The following is a 19,679-nucleotide window of genomic DNA, read 5'->3' as shown; positions in this document are numbered from 1 at the left end:
AGTCAAGGGAGAGGCACCTGGTGGGTTTGGTGCCCTCTATGCTGCATGAGAGGCGCTGTAACACTTGAGCCACAAGTTATTTCCATCGTCGTTGAGTGAACCAGCAGGGGTGGGTGCCACCCGGTCTTCTGGGTCTGATCCTCTTTCTCGTGGTGTTATCAGAGTCGGCTCCAGGCACCACATTTGCTCAGGGAATTTGACAAACTTACCCCAAAGAGAGCCAAGTTGCTCAATCAGTGTGTTAATTGCTTAAAACCCAGTCATGGGAAAATCAGCCGAAAGCAGTGGGATGTTAGTGGGAGGATATGATTACTGTGCTCAAATATCTGAAGGGATACCACATGGCAGAAGACCAGCGAGGTCTGTTTTCATTTCAGAGAATAGAATGAGGATCCAGTGGCAGAAAAACTACAGGACAACAGGTTTTCGTTGAGCCAAGCTGGATATGTATTGAGTTGCTTGTCACTAAGTATTCAAGCAAAAGCTGGAAAACAACTTAACCGAAGTGTGTTTGCACGGAGCTGCACTGGAGGCAATGACCCATAAGAACCTTTCAGCTCTTGAGAGCCTTTTTTTAAGGCGCTAGAATAATACACACATCTGATTTGGAAAACTATTCTTAGAAAACAAGCTAGTATGCTTTCTGAAGAGAACATTGTATTTAGAAACATTTCCACCCGTTTTCTTCAGAGGACCAAGTTGGAAGTAGAAACCCAGAAAGCAGCAGAATTCCGGGGGTGCTCTCCCTGCCCGGGGCTGGAATGCATGTGGTATCAGATGACACCTATGATGAGCACTGTGTCATCGGGAGCATTACCCAGAAAGCATGCTCCAACTGCTCTATGCTTGTAGACTGATCTCACACAAGATACACAAGCGTCACTGAAGATGCCGCCGCGGGCTCAGCATTCCAGGGGCTAGCTGTGCAGTAAAACCATCCGACATGTCTTTGAGACTAACAAAGGAGGAAGAAACCTTCTGAACATGGTTGCATTAAGGAAGCCAAAGTCCCACCAGTTCCCTTGCTCTGAATGCTGTATGACCTCACCTGGGTCTGCCTGCGTCACACGGGGTATCCCCTGGGGTAGAGCATTATTTTGGGGGAGCACATCTCTTCAGTCATGCTGTTTGGTGGCAATAACATAATTGTGGGCTGACACAAGATGTCATCTGTGACTCCTGGGTTAGCAGACGTAGTACATGAAGAATTAGCTGTTTGGGCTAATGTGGGAAAGGCCTCAATTTGGGTAAAACTGTGTCATGGCTTTATGTAGGCTCATCGTGTAAACAAGTGGAATGTACTACTAAGCTGCTGGGACAATTCATTTTTAAATTAAGCCTTACCAGAAAGTAAATTTTAATGTGGTTTAGTTCTTGGATTCCCACTGAAGTGGTGCTATTAAAATTAGGGCAATTCCTAGTATTTATGTTGAGCAATCAGAAGCTTTGCTTGCTGCCAAGTAAATACACCAGAATCAAGAGATCGGGTAAATGTGACTGCCTGAGGGCACTGAAACTTCCAGGTGATTCAAACTGTAAATCTCTGATTCAGCGCTAAGGGAGGACGGAAAGAGAGACAATTTTTTTTAAGCTGGATATAAATGTAAAAAGCATACTTTTTGAAACAATAATATCCAATCAGCCAATCCAATAACCATTGGAACTCATTGGATTTTTGGGATTGGTCACTGTTCAAATAAACAAATAAATAAAAACATCCCATCATTTGCAATGATGTGAAACACATGTGCCCTGGTGTTCGGGGCTCCCTTTCTAAACTTCTGGATTTGACTTCCATTCCCAAACAACAACCGAGGCCCGGGCCTGACTGTAGCGCTATGTTTATTACAGTGTTTTGATTAACAAACTTTCACCGGGAAGTTCCGAGTGTGCGAACACAGCAGGCACAGTGGCTTCGATGTTTGGCATCTGGCAGTCCACAGAATTGCACTTCACTCTCACAACTCTGCTACAACCTTGTGGGTTGTTGGGGCAGGACCTACACCCAGCCTCCCCCATTAAACGGTTAAATAGAAATTTCGGTTCATTCTGATTGCAATGTTCTGAGTTTGCGATTACGTCGGTCTGTGACAAGCTCTCCACTTTCCTCTCTGCCGTGTCGGTCTGATTCCCCAGACCAGAGACCTTGCTTCCAGGGCCCGCACTGCCCTCCACGTTCCCCACGTCTCTGTGGTCACAGAGTCCCCTTTGGTTATCCTCAGCATCGCAGGCTTTCAGTGAAGGTCCCGTGCTCCTGCAGACAAATGGTGACGGCTCTGCGGTCCCGGGCGGGTGCTCTTCTATGCTCTGAAGGCTGGAGACACTGGTCTTACCCAATTTTTCTTGGGCCTGAATATGCTGTACTGGGTGGAGGAAATAATTCCTGGGCAGAGAATTCTGCATTCCAGGTGGGCTTGCTCTACCCAGCAGGCAGGGGCAGTGGTGGGCGTGTGGGATGGGATGCACGTAACCCTCAGTGGCTTGGGGTGCAGCCTTCCGATGTGCCACCCCATTCTGGATCTGGACAAAGCCGCAGGCAGTAGGAACACACTGGTGGCACAAGGAGTCCTCTAACTGCTGGCAGGAGTGTGGGCCATACTGCAAGTGTTTGTAGGCATTCGGGCAGCTACATCTCTGATTCAGAGAGAACAAGTGACACATGGTGTGTTGTTCAAGCGAGGGCTGGATCAGGGCCGAGCTGGGCTCGTTCTTGGTGTTGAGCTCACTGTTGTAAGCGGCCTGCACAGGCATCCCTAAATTCTTTGCTTGGTTGTTTAAAAACTCAGAGCAGATGTGGGTCTCTTCATAAGTGGTCTTCTCAGAGGCGGTACAGCTGTGGGATGCCAGAGGTTCTAATTCATAGAACTCATGCTCCAGTTCAGGTTTTTGGCCCCTGGGACCTAGGTGGTAAGCATTCATGGAGTGTGTTTTGCTTTGTCCCTTGTCACCAGGACTTGTAGACAAGGCGTGGGAAAAGGCACTGCACTGTAGCTTTTTAGGTAGAGGAATCTGACCACAGGTACCCTGCGGCCCAAGGCACCGACACATGCACTGGAAAAAGAAGGTGGCAAAGGCCCAGCTGATGCACATGATGAGCATCATGAAGGTGCCCAGCTGGGTGTAAGCCAGGACCGTGGAGGGCATCATCATAGCCCCGGCCACAAAGGTCGTCAGAGCAGCCATGGCAATCGCGGAGCCCATGCGGCTCAGAGAGAAGACCACCTTGCCTTCTCGGTCAGTATCTGGAGCCAGGCAGTAGGCAACGCCATAATGGACAGCGAAATCTACAGACAAGCCGACTGCCACGGAAATGGTGACCGATTCCAATACGTTCAGCTCCCAGCCCAGGAGGACAAGAGAGCCCACGGTGACGAATATCGTTCCGGCTATGGAAAGGATGGCGTAAAGGCTGATGACGATGTTCCAAGTTGTCAGCAGCATCACGCTAAATGCCACAGCCACAGAGAGCCCCATGGCAATGAGCGTGCCATCAGACAGGCTGTCCTGGAGGTCGTAGAACTCCAGATTGCTGACGAACCAACCACTGCTGAGGCCCTCAGGCGCAGAGCTCAGCTCACTGGAAATCCACGAGTCCACCTCTTTATAAAACTGATGCATTTTTTCATAGGCCAGGGTGAACAGGTAGGTACTTTGGAACTCTAGCACCACGGCCCTGATCGTGTCATTGATGTCAAACCTCGGCCCGGGGGTTTTGCTGTCCAGGTGGTATCCCGTGCTCCTTTCCAGCTCCATGATGGCCCGCTTGATGCACAGTTCAAAAATCTCTTGCTTATAGGGGAAGCTCCAGTGGCTGCAGCACGGGTAGAGGGCAGGCTCGTCGCAGTCCTGGTTCTCCATCCACTGTCTGAACGTTTCAATGAAGCAGCTGGTGAAGTCCTGCTCGTCGGTCTGGTGAAAGAAGGTCTGGTTTCTCAGTTTTTGGCAGAAGTGCAAAATCCAAGCCTGAGAGGCTGGGCTGGCGATGTTGAAACTGCTATCCAGCGTCAGCTTCCCTTTGCTCTTGGGGTTGAGTGGGTTGCCGTTGTCTTCGGGGGTCACACCCCAGATGACGGTAATGGGCATGTGCAGCTCCTCTCCATGGTGGACACGTTCGAACATGAAGAGCTTTTTGTATTCGGCATCGTAACGTTCAAACGGGTGAGAGGACCTGAACACCTGGAACTCGGAGAGCTCCAGCGAGGGCAGCTTCATCTTTGGATTGACACACACAATGTAAGCCCCTCCGACCGTTAAGGCAAGGAACCAGAACAGCCAAAGGTAGCGGAACTTAATGACAATGCACGGCAGGACTTTCTCAAAAAAGATTCGGGACGCTTCTGAAATGGCAAAGAGTACTTTGTGGCCCTTCTGGCAAGCCACTGCCCAGCAGCTTTTGGTGTCGTAGACTTGCTGCTGGGGCTTTCGGAAGCAACTGAATAGATTGAGAAGATAGCGTTCGTGTAGCACAACCACCGCTGGGAGCCACGTGACCATCAAGACGTAATTCACTAAGATAGCTGTCCCCGCGTACACGCCAAAGCATCTGATTGCTGTGATGTTGCTAACATAGTTAGCATAAAAGGCAGCGGCAGTGGTAAAACTGGTGACGAACATGGAGAGGGCGGTGTGCTGCAAGGTCACGCTCACTGTTTCCGAAGTTTCGGCGTGGGGCTTGTCAAATTTGGTGTAGTTCCAAACATCACAGAGCACAAAAGCATCATCTGCTCCGATTCCGACCAAAATAATGAGTGCGGTGAGGTTCATAAAAGGGAAGAATTCAAAGTTAAACACTACGCGGTAGAGAAAATAGGAGACGATCAAGGAGCTGATTATCGCAAACATTGTCATCAACGTGATAAACATGGACTTAGTGTAGACACACATGACCAGGAGGACAATCACAATGGCTATGGCGGGATACACAGTATCCATTAGAAGATAATCTTGAAACAACCTGTGTTTGATACCAAACTCAATGCCAGTGACGGTGGTCACGCCGTCAGAAGAGTTCCAGTTTTCGAAGTTGTCCAGGTAAATGCTCATCATCCTCTCCCCTTTCTCTGTGGGAGAGAAGAGCATGCTATATTTTAAAGCCGGTGTGGCATAGTCGCCTGTCTTTGGGGTCATGAAGTCTTTGTCCACCAAGTAATGGAGGATCTGGTACACGGCGTTGTACTTGGTACATTTGCGCGGCACGTTGGTGCACTTGAGCTGATCCTTTCTTCTGGCTGCCATGTCCCAGCAATCTGGTCCCAGGGTGCCGTTCTGGTAGTGTTTGGCACAGGTGCGAAGCAGTTTCAAGGTGTGAGAGACGTCCCGCTCGACGATCTTCTGGCAGGACGACCTGTTGTTCAGAATGGCGATGTAGTTCCCCAGCGTCCAGCTGGGGCAGCAGGAAGCAGCAGTCGTCCTCTGGCAGAGGTTGCCAAACTGGGGATGAGATCTGATCTGCAGAGACAGAGACAGAGACGCGGGGAAGGAGCGGGGTTTACACGGGGTCACAGCTGGGCTGTTTTCAGGCTTTCTCGAGGGACAGGAAAAGCTACAGAAGCTAAACAATTCCCCTTTCAAATCAGGATCAGTTTGATTACCACGTGAGCTTCCCCCTAAAACGATCTCTTATTACAGGGTACTATCTCTAGGTTATTTATTTTGAACAGCAAACTACTGTTGGGGGATGACATACAAGTGTGAAACCGCTTCAACCAAGGCTACTTTAGTTTTAGAAAGCAGATAAAATTAACACCCACTTAGTAAACAAAGTCGGTAAAAAGCGCTACAGTGAACAGGTTGTGAAGCTCACGTTTAGCCACCTACAGAATTCAGCAAACAACTGCCCAGCTGCTACAGGAAACAAAACTGTGCCTGTGCCTGAAATTTCTGCTTATCAGCAGGCAAGTTTCGGTGACAGTTACTGGATCTTAATCAACACGGGTTGGGAGGGATGATGCAAACCATTGTGGTTTGAATGCTGTGGCTCCCTAAGTTCCCAGCGCGACAGTGTGAGAGACAGGGCCTCTGGGAGGTCATGAATGGGATGAGCGCCCTCACAGCAGGGTTGGAGGGAGCTCAGGGGTCCCTGAGCGTGGGTGGAAGGCACTGTCTACGAGGAATGGGCTCTCCCCAGCCAATCTGCTGGCTCCTTGGTTTCAGGCTTAGCAGGCTGCAGAACTGTAAGAGAGAACTCTGCTGTTTCTAACTACCCAATCTAAGGTATTTTGTACAGGAGCCCAAAGAGAGTAACGCAAAGCCATCTGGTGAATAAAATATGGCCCCTGGTAATATCAAAACCACTGACGGCAAAATGTATGAAGCATTCAGACTAGAACTGTTTTCTGAAATAGGCGTAGAGAGGGGTAATGTGTCTAAATTAAAATATTATTTGTCTAGGCCGGCGCTGTGGCTTAACAGGCTAATCCTCCGCTTTGCGGCACCGGCACACCGGGTCCTAGTCCCGGTTGGGGAGCCGGATTCTATCCCGGTTGCCCCTCTTCCAGGCCAGCTCTCTTCTATGGCCCGGGAGTGCAGTGGAGGATGGCCCAAGTGCTTGGGCCCTGCACCCGCATGGGAGACCAGGAGAAGCACCTGGCTCCTGGCTTCAGATCAGCACGATGCGCCGGCCGCAGCGGCCATTGGAGGGTGAACCAATGGCAAAAAGGAAGACCTTTCTCTCTGTCTCTCTCTCTCTCACTATCCACTCTGCCTGTCAAAAAAACAAAAAAATTATTTGTCTGATTTTGAATAAATACATACAATTTAAAAATAAGTAAAAAAAAAAATTCAATGACTTCTGCCATAGTCTATAAGTTGATTCAGGTTGTTAAAATCCTTTGTTGGGAACACTCTCTTCTGGTAAATGGGGACACTGCGTACCAGCAAGGATGGCACACTTGGGGTTTTTCTCAGAACGCTGTTCCTTCTCCTGGCTGTGGTGGTCATACAAGCCGTTTCACTACTGGCGCTGCCGGATTCTAGTGAAGTATGTACAATCCTGTGCTGTAAATTACATGGCTCTTCCCTGGGAGTGAGAAGAAATGCCCCCTCGTGCCCCTTCCCCCTCCCTTTTTTTTCATTTTAAAGATTTACTTACTAGGGCCAGTGTTGAGGCCAAGCCTCTTCCTGTGGTACTGGCATCCCATATGGATGCTGGTTCATGTCCCGGCTGCTCCTCTTCCAATCCAGCTCTCTGCCATGGCTTGAGAAGGCAACAGAAGATGGCCCAAGCCCTTGGGCCCTGGCACCCATGTGGGAGACCAGGAAGAAGTCCTGGCTCCTGGCTTCAGATCAGCCCAGTTCTGGCCATTGCAGCCATTTGAGGAATGAACCAGCAGATGGAAGACCTTTCTCTCTGTAATTCTACCTCTCAAATAAACAAAATCTTAAAAAAAAAAAAAAAAGATTTGCATATTTGAAAGGCAGAGTTAGAGAGAGAGAAATCTTCCATCTACTGGTTTACTCCCTAAATGGCTGGGGCTAGGCCAGGCTGAAGCCAGGAGCCAGGAGCTTAATCCAGGCCTCCCATGTGGGTGCAAGGGTCCAAGTACTTGGGCCACCCTCCGTACTTTCCCAGACACATTAACAGACAGCTTGATCAAAGTGCTACAGCTGAGATTTGAACCAGCATCCATATGGGAATGCCAGTGCTGTGGGTGGAGGCTTACCCTTCTGTGCCGCAGGGCTGGCCCATCCCCTTCTCTTGAGAAGTCCCAAAGCAGAAGACGCCCTGGTCTATCACTTTCCCCCATCTCTGTTTACTAAAGGCTGTTCCAGGGAAGAAACTCCAAAGTACAAGAAGGGTGTGAACTAGGCTTGTCAAGCACACACTGAAAAGTCTTTTCAAAGCAGAGAAGTTGGTATCAGCTCTTTGGAACTTGGATCTAACCAAGAATCAAATCACTTATGGTTCCTGAAATCCTGGTTGTGGCAATACTTTACTAGGGAGTAACCTCTAGGGACAGGGCGTAGATGAGTCAGGCTGGCCACGCGCTGAAAACGGCTGAAGCTCAGTAATCTGCCCATGTGGCTTCAGGGGCTGTTTTCTCTACTGTTCATATGCTTGAAAGTTTCCATAATAAAAAGTTGGATGGGGGTCAGCATTGTGGTGTAGCCGCCATCTATTAGGCTGGCATCCCTTATGGGACTGGCTCAAGACTCAGCTGCTCCACTTTTGATCCAGCTCCAATCTAATGCACCTGGGAAAGCAGCAGCAGATGGCTCAAGTGCTTGGGCCCCTGCACCCACATGGGAGACCTGGATGAAACTCCTGGCTCCTGGTTTCGGCCTGGCACAGCCTTGGCCACTGTGGCCACTTGGGGAGTGAACCAGCAGACTGAAGATTCTCTTTGTCTCTCCCTCTCTGTTACTCTGCCTGTTAAATAAATAAATAAATCTTAAAAAAAAAAAGTCACTTCGTAGGGGCTGGCGCTGTGGCACAGTGGGTTAAAGCCCTGGCCTGAAGCACCAGCATCCCATATGGGCACCAGTTCTAGTCCCAGCTGCTCCACTTCTGATCCAGCTCTCTGCTATGGCCTGGGAAGGCAGCAGAGGATGGCCCAAGTCCTTGGGCCCCTGCACCCATGTGGGAGACCTGGAAGAAGCTCCTGGCTCCTGGCTCTGGATTGGCGCAGCTCCGGGCCATTGTGGCTATCTGGGGAATGAACCAGCGGATGGAAGACCTCTCTCTGTCTCGACCTCTCTCTGTAACTCTTTCAAATAAATAAAAAAAAAAAACCTTAAAAAAAAAAAAGAAGGGTTGCCTCCTAAGGAGATGTTTGGGATTGTAAAGACTTTTCAAATGTAAACAACTGCAATTAAAAAAAAAAAATAGTCACTTCCTATCTTTTCTATTAGGCATAAAGAAAAATGAGCCAAAAGGGTTATTATTCAAATGCACTAAAATACTATTTACTTTCACAAAGAGTGCATTTTTAAAAGCTCATTTCTGAAGAGCAATAATTAGCATTTCACCAAACAGGATAATTCACATTGTTTCCAGGTAAAAACATTCACATATGCTAATTTGGAGAAAATGAAAGCACCTGAATTTACTAAACTTATTAAACCCTGGCATAGGCCCTCACTGGCTTCCATGCAGATTTTATTCCATGGAGAAATAACACGGCAGCCCGAGTCAGCCTGGTGAACTGAAAGAAAAGGCACTCAACCCCACTTTCTGGCAGCTTTCACATGAAAGACAGTGAACGGGATCAGCTAGAAGGAACATATCTGTAGTTGCTGAAATAACCAAAAGTCAAAGATAAAGGAAATAAAATTGCAAGCTAAACCTGGCAAAGAAAGCACAGAATTCTGCCCTTGAATAACCTTTTCCAACCACAGCAGGTGTTTTTAAAATGTGTGTATTTGACCAAAGATTTAAAAATTGGACATTATAAACACAGCCCAAATACGACTTTGATGGCTGCTATCAGAAACAAACGCTAGTTAGCCGCTGGGGAGCCAATCCTCCAACTCAAAGGTGGCGTCCCCAGTGCACAACATCTGGAAAACCGTTTTCAAGGACTCCTACAAGGTAAGAAATAAGGACCGAGGGAAGACACCAGGGCTGGGACTTTCTACCACCCAGCACCCTGAATCTGAAGGATGTTATTGGTCAAGGAATTGTCTGTTTTCAGGGAAGAAGCTTTATGTTCTCTTCCATTTTTCCATCCAAAAGTGGGGGGGGGAAGGTACTGAGGATGTAAACAAGATGAATAAGGCACAGTGTTCCCTATCCTCAAGCTGCTCAGTGTGGCTGGGAAACTGGATGAAAAGTAAACAGCCGTGCTGCAGCAGCGTGTTTCGTATCATCTGATGTGTGCGAGGGAGTGTCTTATGACTTGCAGAGGGAGTGTGGCAGTCTGCTGGGCGGCACTGAGTCCACTGTGGCTGAGATGCACAAATACAGAGGCTCCTGTTGTGTTGTGGCTCTGAGAGGTCAGCAAGCAGGATTAGCTTCACACAGAAGGCGGCTGTATTTTTGTTGTATTTTTGGAAAATGAGACTCAAAAGAATAATTTCAAAATCTTTGAAGTTTATAAAATAAAAATGGAGCGAGAGCAATTTCTTAGGACATGCATGAGGAAAACGGCCCTTCTAATTCTAGTTATTCACAAATTGGATGTTTCAGGGAATCATTTTGCTTCTGTGGTTATAACATGGCTTTGCACACTTCCCTAGTTAGATAGTAGCAGGGTGGAGTTGACTTAAAATAGGGGGTGCAAGAAGAGAAGAGAGAAAAAGAAGAAACCAGCGGGGCTCTAAATGATACCTTAACTTTTAAAACTATTGGCTAAGTTGCAGATATTTTAAGACGCTGAAAAAAGAATAAAAGGAGGAAAATTAAGCCCTTATCACGGGGCTGCACGGACTGCAGGAGTCTCCTTCCCCTGTAAGCAAGTCGCCCACATACTGAAAGTTAAAGGCAGAAGGGAGGAAACCAGGGTTCCACAGCCCCCTCTGACATGAGCATCGGGAAATGTTTCTGGGGTCCTCTACGTGGCAGGGGCAGTCCAGCTGTCCACAAAAGTCACTCCAGTAAACAGAGTCTCAAGCACCAAATTTCAAATCTCTTTTCCAAGCTGAGTGCTCACAGCCCCAGTATCTCTAGTGCACCAAGACTCAGGAGTGGGAAAAGGAGTAGAGGAGGCGAGCAGGGAACAGACTTCGTCTCCTTCGAGTCTAGGAAAACGGGCATTTCTGCTGGGAGGCGGACAGCAGCAGCCGAGAGAGGCTGTTCACCTTGGGAACCAGCGCCTGCCTGAATTGTGAGTGAAAGTGGTTTGTGATTTACAGGGAATCCGGAGTTTGAATTAAATGTGCTGTAAACACAGGCAGGAGACAACCAAAACATCTGGTCTCACTGAGATATTACACTGATTACCAGACATTTTCTGGAATCAACTCAATGACAATTAAGCTCTTCTGTTCTATGTCATTTGGTTGTGTCCCATTTAACTTGAGACTTGTTAATAACAAAGGACTTAAGTATAATAACCAGAATTGGAGGGGCGGGGCAGGAGGATTACCAAGCAGTCTTTCCTCAGGATATGGTCTACCCAATTCACCGTAGGGGCTTGAGCTGGTAGATTTGAAGAAGGCAGCAATAATCAAAAAGCTGAGCTGTTAACTACATCATTACTTAAGGTATCTGATGAGTATATTATCTTTATGAGGAAAGTTTATTATTCTGGGTTCACAAAGGCATCTGCAATTGGTAAAAACAGTATTTAACAAGTTAAAGTTATAATCATGGTCTCTGAGGTAGACTCCTGGGGCTTTGTGAGTGGCTTGTTAACAACCACTCATCCAGACATGTGCCTTGGGACTGTTCCTCCAGTTCTCACAAGAGTACCACAATCCTACTCTCTTGCCAGTTCATTGCCAAAGTGTGCACATATGCTCTTAGTGTGTGACCTAGAAAATATGCATGTCCTGCTGTTATCAGGTATTATGAACCTGAACTCACTGCTGTAGAATCCTTGTCATGAGTCCAGCACAGAGAAATACTCAGGGAAGAAGAAAACATTTATTCCTTTAGATAGTCTAAAAAAATTCTGCAAATGCATCAAGCCAAGCCATTAGAGAGCTACATTTGCAAATGTTACCGCTATAGTCCCTGTAGGTATTCATTTACTATAACATTTGCTACTACTCAACTACTTATGTTTCACAAATCAGCTGTGATTCAATGTTGTAATGTGGTTAAGAACTCTGTACACAACATCTCACTTTTATATAGACTGCAAAAAATGATTCCCTACATGTCTTAGTTTATTCTTTCCTAAAAAACAAATTTTGTTCTTTTTTGCTTTAGCAGCTTGGAGGTTAGAGAGAACTTTGCAGCTCACTTACCACTACAAATGTACAGGATTGTGGGATATGTATTATTGCAGCTAAATCTTAGTCTTAGCTTTATTATTTTCCCTTCATGTAGTTCATTCAATTTATTTATCTTACGTTTGGTGTGTTTTTGTAAGCTACCTCACTATGTTGATTTTTTATCATCTGATACAGAGATAGGCAGATATACAGATAGATGAAATAATATACTGGTTCCTTTTATGAAAGCTGCCATCAAACAGTATTCCTGGTTCCTGAGTCTTTGAGTGCGTTCACTCTAACATGTACTCATGGAATAAACTGCTAGCTCTTAAAAAACAAACAAAAAAGATGCTTATTCCAGGCCAGGAAGCCTCTTCAAGGTTTATCTGAGTAGGAAATGAAGTGAAACACATGAAATGAAACAAAACCAAAATGGGAGACTGCCTTCATTATGGAAGCATAAAGCAGAGTGGATAAAAGTATAAACTCTGGAATCTGCCATTTATCACCTATGTGAACTTTTCTCATTTACAAAATGAGCAAAATAATAGCACTTAATTCATAACATGGTTATGAGCATTAACGGACATAATCCAAGTGCTTAAAACATTTCCTGGCACATGGTAAATGCTCAACAAATATTGGCTTTAGTTAGTTGAGTGAATTCAACCCTTTACAGTGTTCAGGGATATGGAAGGTCTGAAGATCAACCCATGATGGAATAATGTAAAAACGTAAAAAAATTCATGAGTGCTCCGATCCAAAGTGTAATTATAAAGTAACCAGACTGGCTGAACTTTTCTGCGTTTAACTTCTAATTTGCTATGTTAAAAGGTGCTATAAATTCCAGGGCTACAGACCTATTGTGAGCTTAAAGCCTTACACAAATGAGGTATCACTACATATTTATACTTTATAGAGAAAGCTTTCTATATGAGAAAGTGTCATAATATATGACAAGGAGAAATATATTCACAGCCTACAAATAAGGAGCTATGGGTTGTAGAAGAAAAGAACATATAGCAAATAAAAATTGGCCACACAGTAAGACACTTTTTGTTTATAGATGGTTTATGGCTTTGGAGTTGGGCAAAAAAAAAGATGGTGCTTACAGAAAATCCTGACATCTCAATCAATAGGAAAGTCATTTTTAAACATATCAACAGCCTCCCAGGGGCAGGCATTGTGGCACAGCAAGTTAAGTCACTGCTTGGAATACCTGCATCCTATATTGGAGTGCCTGGGATGGAGTCCGATCTCCATTTCTGATTCAGCTTCCTGCTAATGCGCACGCTAGGAGGTAGCAAATGGTGGCGCAAGTGCTTGGGTCCCTGCCACCCACATGGGATACCCAGATGGAGTTCCTGGCTCATGGTTTTGGGGCTGGCCCAATCCTGGCTATTGCAGAACACAAGGAGTGAACCAGTGGATGGATGATTTCTCTCTCTCTCTCTCTCTCTTACACACACACACACACACACTTCATCTTTCAAATAAAAACAAACTTTAAACAGTCTCCAAGAACAAAGAATGTGGAAAGCCAGGAGATCTGGGAACAACTAACTAGGTGACCTGGGTAAGCCATTTAGTCCTCTGAAAGGTTTATATCAGCACACTGTGGGAAACTGGTTCAGGTGACCTCTAAGAGCCCTTGTAACCCCAGTTCCAAAAAGAAGTCCTGTCGATAGAACAGGAGATTGCATGATGTTGTCAGGCTAGCTCTTAGCACAGCACGTGATTTGATTTTTAACTAACCAGTGACTTTACATTTTTAGAACTATGCTAAGAACACAATAGATTCCTTTCCTGCCTGGTTGTTGTGCTTGGACAGGTCCATTAGTCACATCAGACGGCAATTTCTAATTGGAGAAACTGCCTTTGAACATATGAGATGACAGCTCTTCCAAGCCCAGGGGCTGACTTTGTGTTTTCTGGTGTTGACATCTTTTTGGCTCTAGAAAAGACTAAGACAGGAAGCACTTGTCTTCTTGCATCCTGGTTCTTCTGAAGCCACAGGTGTTAAGTTCAGGGCAGTCTGTTTTGGGTTGCTCTGGCCATTTATACAGATACTGTATTCATGCCCTTTGATGACCCTTTCCCAGCCTGCTCACTCCATTTTCCTTTAGGTCACTTGCCCAAATAACATATTGATTGTCAGACAGGCAGGCATTAAATTGCATAATTAAGATGCTGACAGCTGCCTCAGGAGGAAAAGCTAGTGAACAATGAAAGTACAACGAAAGAAGAAAACAAGTCTTAAACTACTGTTCTGAAGTAATAGAAAAGACCAACATGGAGAGAAAATGTAAGTTGCAAGAGACAGGGTTCTTTATTAAGGAAGATGGCATGTTTTGAAGGTGGGGGAACACAGGGCCACTCTGCTCCTGGAAACTGAAAGAAGTCAAGGCTGTGGGCTGGCCCTGTGGCATAGCTGGTAAAGCCACTGCCTGCAACGTTGCCATCCCATATGGGCGCCATTTGAGTCTTGGCTGCTCCACTTCTGATCCAGTGCCATGCTAATGGCCTGGGAAAAGCAGCAAATGTTGGCCCAAGTGTTTGTGCCTCTGACACCCATGCGAGAGACCTGGAAGAAGCTCCTGGCTCCTGGCTTTGGCCTGGCCCAGCCCTGACCACTGCAGTTATCTGGGGAATGGACTAGCAGATGGAAGATCCACCTCTCTGTTTCCCCCTCCCTGTAACTCTGACATTCAAATAAATAAATCTTTTTTAAAAAATCCTTTTTTTAAAAGAAGAAGGCAAGGCTGGCATTCTGGAGTCTGTCCTTAGCAGGTATGTCTTGCAGTGTGTTCCTGACTGGACACCAGGTCAGCAGTAAGAGGGGTTTTTCAGTCATACAACCTTATTTGTGCTAAACACATTTCGGTTTTACTTTACATACCCTGGAATTATCTACATTGCACATTGATTTGATTGCAGGTAAATTCCATAACGTTTCTCCTCCAGCTGAAGTAAATACCACCCTGGAGTATCGGTCACCTAGCAATATGAAAAAAAAAAAAAAAAAGAAAAGAAAAAAGTTGATAAGTTCTTTATTTCATAAGACTCATCATTCAGGAATAATTCAAACTGGGAAGCTGCCTGGATAATTCATTAGCAGCAGGGGATTATTTCCTTTGATAAATTCCAGGAGAAAATGTAAAAAAGAAAAAGTGATACTATAATATTGCCTTAGCTCAAAGTCTTTATCTATTCACTATATCTTAAAACTGTAGGAACTATAAAACAAATCTATTTCTGATCAGACTATAATTAGGAAGACAAATCTATAATAACTTTCAACAGGAAATTAATTGACTGCCTTCTTAATTTCATAACACATAATCAGAATAGTTTACAAAGTCAAAGAATCATACACTGGGAAATATCAGGAGTGAGTCACAAAGATACCCTCTCTGGCGGCTAATTACAGTGAAAAGATGTGAGGTGATTAATTTAAAAGCACTAAAATGCTGGCCAGGATCACAGACATACTCCATATTCTGATCTCTCTGGTATTCCAGAGTCTAGGAAAAAATACTTTGAAATCAGATTAAAGAGTAGTGGTATGGTGCTGTGGGTTAAAACGTCTCTGCAACCCCCATCAGGGTCTCTGGCTCAAATCTTGGCTATTCCACTTCTGATCTAGCTTCCTGCTAATGTATCCTGGGAGGCAGCAGAAGCAAAAGATGGCTCAAATGTCTGGGCCCATGCCACCCAAGTGAGACTTGAATTGAGTTCTGGGCTCCTGGCTTTGACCTGGCCCAGCGGTGGCTACTGTTGTGGGCATCTGGGGCATCTTCCAACAAATGGAATAATTCTCTTTCTCTGTGCTTTTCAACTAGAGAAAAATAGCAGGAATCAGATCAATAGAGAGTGTTTTAGAACAAGGAAGGTTGGATGATGTACTGGAAGGAGCAGGGTGTTTGGAGTCAGGCTCAGGTATAACCAGGTTCTGCCATTTACTAGTGGTGTGGCCTTAGGGGATTAACAACTCTGAGCCTGGCTCCTTATATATCTCAAATAGTTGTGAGAATTAAATGAGATAAATGAAAAATAGATGCTAAGTATTGTTTCTACCTCCTCAGCCATTAGAAAAAACCTTAATATGAACTAAATAAACTGAGCAGGTTAATTTTGATACCTAACATGTCTATTGTGCTAACAAAGAAAATCAGTTGACAAATTAATGAGTCAAGCTTTATTCCAAAGGTTTTACTCATGATCATGAAGTTTTCTTTAGTCAACCATTGTCTCCATCAAATTGCAATTGTGTAGGCTGATTTGGGGAGCAAACTCAGCCTTGTGGAAACGGAACCATTCCAATGACATAGAGTTGGTAGTGGCTTTCGTCAAAGCAAAACCTATTACTCATGAGACAAATATTTAGTACTGAATACTGAAATATGAACAAAACTACATTTAAGGAATCTGCTCATGTTCTCCCTGTTAAATAACAGCTATTGGCTAAGCAGTAATGGACAGTAATACTTTGAGAGAAATAAACCAGCCAAAAACATGCAACTAAGCAGAGCTCAACTTTCCGGATACATTTTTTGAAGAGCGGGACAAGGAAACTTGTATTGCCTCCTCGGATCAACATAAGGTTCCATCTCATCTCCCACTTTCACACAGTAAAATGCTCCAAATAAAGACCCTGAGACTAGAAAAATCAAAGATCCCAATCAAGCCCTCTAGTGTTCTATTAAGTCAAGAAAATATATATTTAAGAGGACTTTTCAATGATAACACCAACATGGGAACCACTAGAGCTTTAAGGTTAACATTTCCCTAATCCGAAATTCTAATTATCCCCAAGTCCTCATTCCTGATCACTATGGTTAATCAATGACTCACACTCGTATATATATTCCTCTATGCCAGGTGTTTCTCCTTCCCTGCAGTTGCACAGCGCTCAGGCTGACTTTATGCTACGCTGAATTTTGTTTAGCCAATTTGCTGCCAACATTTATAATTCTGGTGATTCCACAATAAAATCTGGATTCTTGACCTCTAGAAAATTCTTGTAACATCTGGGACCTCACTTCTCCAAGGCCACATTCTGCTGAGTTAGGGAACAGGTTTAGATGAAGCAGGTGCCATTTCTGCTAGCTTGATTTACTCCTGTTGTGTGCCAGCCCCAGAGGCATTCAAACTCTGGACCTCTGGACTTTATTTTCTTAACCTCTCTATCTCTACTGCACAGTAACAAGGCAGGCACACAAAAAGCTCTTAATAGATGTTTTTTGAGTGAATCAAAGCTTATTTTTAACACTACAATGGGTTATTTCAGGATTAAATCCAAAAATACATACTTATTACTTAATCTAGAAATAAATAATACAAGAAATTTTTAAAAAATGATTTAAAATTTGAGAAAAGTTAAGACTTTTATTAGATTTATATGCCCCCTTAAAATTGAGTATAACTCAACCATCTCTTTGTTTTTATTATAGATAGATAATTCAAACTAATAGTTGACTAATCTAGAGGAATCAAGTAAGAAGTTAATTGGCTAACACCTCTGAACATCTGATGGCAACAGTGGAGCTGTGGGACTAGCCACGCTGCTCTCCATTCAGACTGTGATCACGTTCAGTCCTGAGCGCCAGGGCATTGCTGAGGGGTTTGGTCAGCTACGATGCCACTCACTTGGAACGTCGCAGAAAAAGCTGTCTTTGTGGAAGTTCCAGTCAACTTCTCTTTTTTCTCTTTCATAATGATCATCTGACCATCTGTCATCCCGGTGGCTGAAACAGAACCACAATTTGATCCTCGGTAAAGGTCTAGCTATTTTAAGGCCATTGTGTGTACCTCTAACAGCACATTCTCAAAGCTACAACCTCTCCAGTGCTTAATATTAAGTTGGAAGGATTAACAAGCGATTGATATAAATTTTCTCATTTCATTTCCGAAAAAAGAACATAAAATCTCATGTTTTTATCCTACGGCAATACAATTTTAAATGACAATGAGAAGTTAAATTTAGTGGCAAATGATTTTGAACCACACATTTTACTTTTAACCTTTTTGCTCTAGCCACATTAAGAGAGGAATTCATTAAGCATTATTTTGCCTCAAAGTTTTATAAAAACAATTACCTTTTGGCTTGTTCATCTGCATATTTAAACGGATAATTTGCTAATGTTGCTTTGTATCCTGTATTTTTCACCATATTATTCCATGTGACCAGTCTCTGACCTATTGCAGTCCCTCTTGGTTCAAAACCCTAAAGTAAAATATTATAAGTTCTCATTAGTATATTTCATTTCAGGTTAAGTACAGTTATAATCAGAGCTTGGGAAAGCAATGTCAAAGTGAGGTACAGCTTTCAACAGACAATACAGATGTTCCTTGCAGTTATTCGCGGAGAACTGCTTTAAAACAAGATGACTTGACAGGATAATGATTACCTATTTACTGTGACAAAATAGTTTGAGTCTCTGGTATGCTGTATGTCTCAGGAGAAAGGAAAACAACTGTGTCAGAGACTTACCTTTCTAATTTATGCTTAAGCACTTAGTAGATACTTATTTTTATCTTGTAAAAACTATGGTGAAATTAAATTATGTTATGCATTGTTACAGTGCTTATGAAGAGTTTATCATTCCCCTTGATCCTATTTCCCTCATTAGTCCATGCCAGAGGAACACTTACTTAAAAAGTAGATCCTGGTTATTTATCAGTACTACTGAGATCCCTTTTACTTCGTTAGGTGGAAAAAGAAACAGTATATTTATAAAAATATGTTTATGGTCTGCAGATTTGCTAATTTAATGCTTTATAGCTTAAAAAGGAGGACCGACACCCAAAATGTCTAGATATTGGGTGATGAGCAAGTTCTTTGACCTTTTAAGAACCCAAGGACACAGATAAAATATGTGTATACTTTTCAGAAAGAGTTGAAGATTCACTGGTGGATCAAGAAGGTCAGACAAGACATGAGATAGTAAGTAACCTAACACAACACGTATGGAAATACGTAACTTTTGCAGACGATGTCAGGCTGGAGAAAACAGAGAAACTGTACAGACTCCATCCTTACCAGCAGTGGATCGGAGAAGTCAGGCCTCTCAGGCACCAGCAGTCCAACCAAGGCACAGACCACAATAAACACGGTGCACATGCCCAGGACCACCACGGGCCAGTCGGCGATCAGGGCTGCGTAACTATAAAAGCAGAAAAAATTACAAAGAAGCCCTCTTAGAAGCAAGGCAGAGTTCTTTTGCCACCCAGGGGAGCAGCTGATAAATCTTCATATGACCTAGTACAAATACTTTTCAATAAAAGGTCTAATGGGATTATAAGTATTTAAATGTAATTGTAGTAGGAAATTACAAAATCCAGTCAACTTCCATCGGGCATTCTGTCTGTATGAAGATCTGGAGTGTCAAGAGACTAAGGCACGGGGCAGGGCCTCCGGAAGGGGTCCAGGTTCTGATGCTCCAGTTGAAGCTGGTCAATCAGGGTGTGGGAAGGGATCCGGAAGAGAGGACGTCACGGCAGGATTTGGTAAAGGAGAAGTCCCTGCGGTTAGGAAGAGACTGAAGCCAGACTACAGTCGCTGGAGACTACAAGGACGCGCCATTTTGTGATAAAGAGCAGTGGTCAGATGCTACAGGTTACGGAGAGTAACCTGCACTTTATGTCTGCATCTGTGCCTAAGAAAGAGAAGCTCTAAAATCCACACTTCGTAAGAGGAAAGAAAATCTGTCCTTTCTGCCAGCTCTCAGACCTTTTGTTTCTGCAGTTCTTCTCTCTCAGTACCTTTGCTGTATCACTTCTTTAAGAATAACACAGTCTATAAACACACAGACATAGTGTAAATCTTAGAAATAACGAAACCAAGCTGCCTGGGGCCA

At 44.3% G+C, this 19,679-nt stretch overlaps 1 protein-coding gene across 32 annotated transcripts in view; it reads right to left on the bottom strand.

Annotated features, from left to right (window-relative positions):
- Positions 1-433: 433 nt before the first annotated feature.
- Positions 434-19,679, bottom strand: part of DISP1 (dispatched RND transporter family member 1) — a 191,053-nt gene continuing 171,807 nt past the window's right edge. For all 32 annotated transcript variants that reach the window (XM_062210395.1, XM_062210418.1, XM_062210428.1 and 29 more), the window contains 5 exons: positions 18,863-18,986; positions 17,919-18,046; positions 17,470-17,567; positions 14,720-14,817; positions 434-5,448 (listed from right to left, as the gene is read on the bottom strand). In XM_062210395.1, coding sequence (XP_062066379.1) covers positions 1,846-5,448; positions 14,720-14,817; positions 17,470-17,567; positions 17,919-18,046; positions 18,863-18,986 — 4,051 coding nt within the window. In that variant the 3' untranslated portion in view covers positions 434-1,845. The remainder of the gene's footprint in view (positions 5,449-14,719; positions 14,818-17,469; positions 17,568-17,918; positions 18,047-18,862; positions 18,987-19,679) is intronic.

The sequence above is a fragment of the Lepus europaeus genome, chromosome 14, assembly GCF_033115175.1.
Source record: "Lepus europaeus isolate LE1 chromosome 14, mLepTim1.pri, whole genome shotgun sequence".
NCBI lineage: Eukaryota > Metazoa > Chordata > Mammalia > Lagomorpha > Leporidae > Lepus > Lepus europaeus.
Note: the sequence above shows the minus strand (reverse complement) of the source record. Positions and strands in the feature narration are given on the sequence as shown.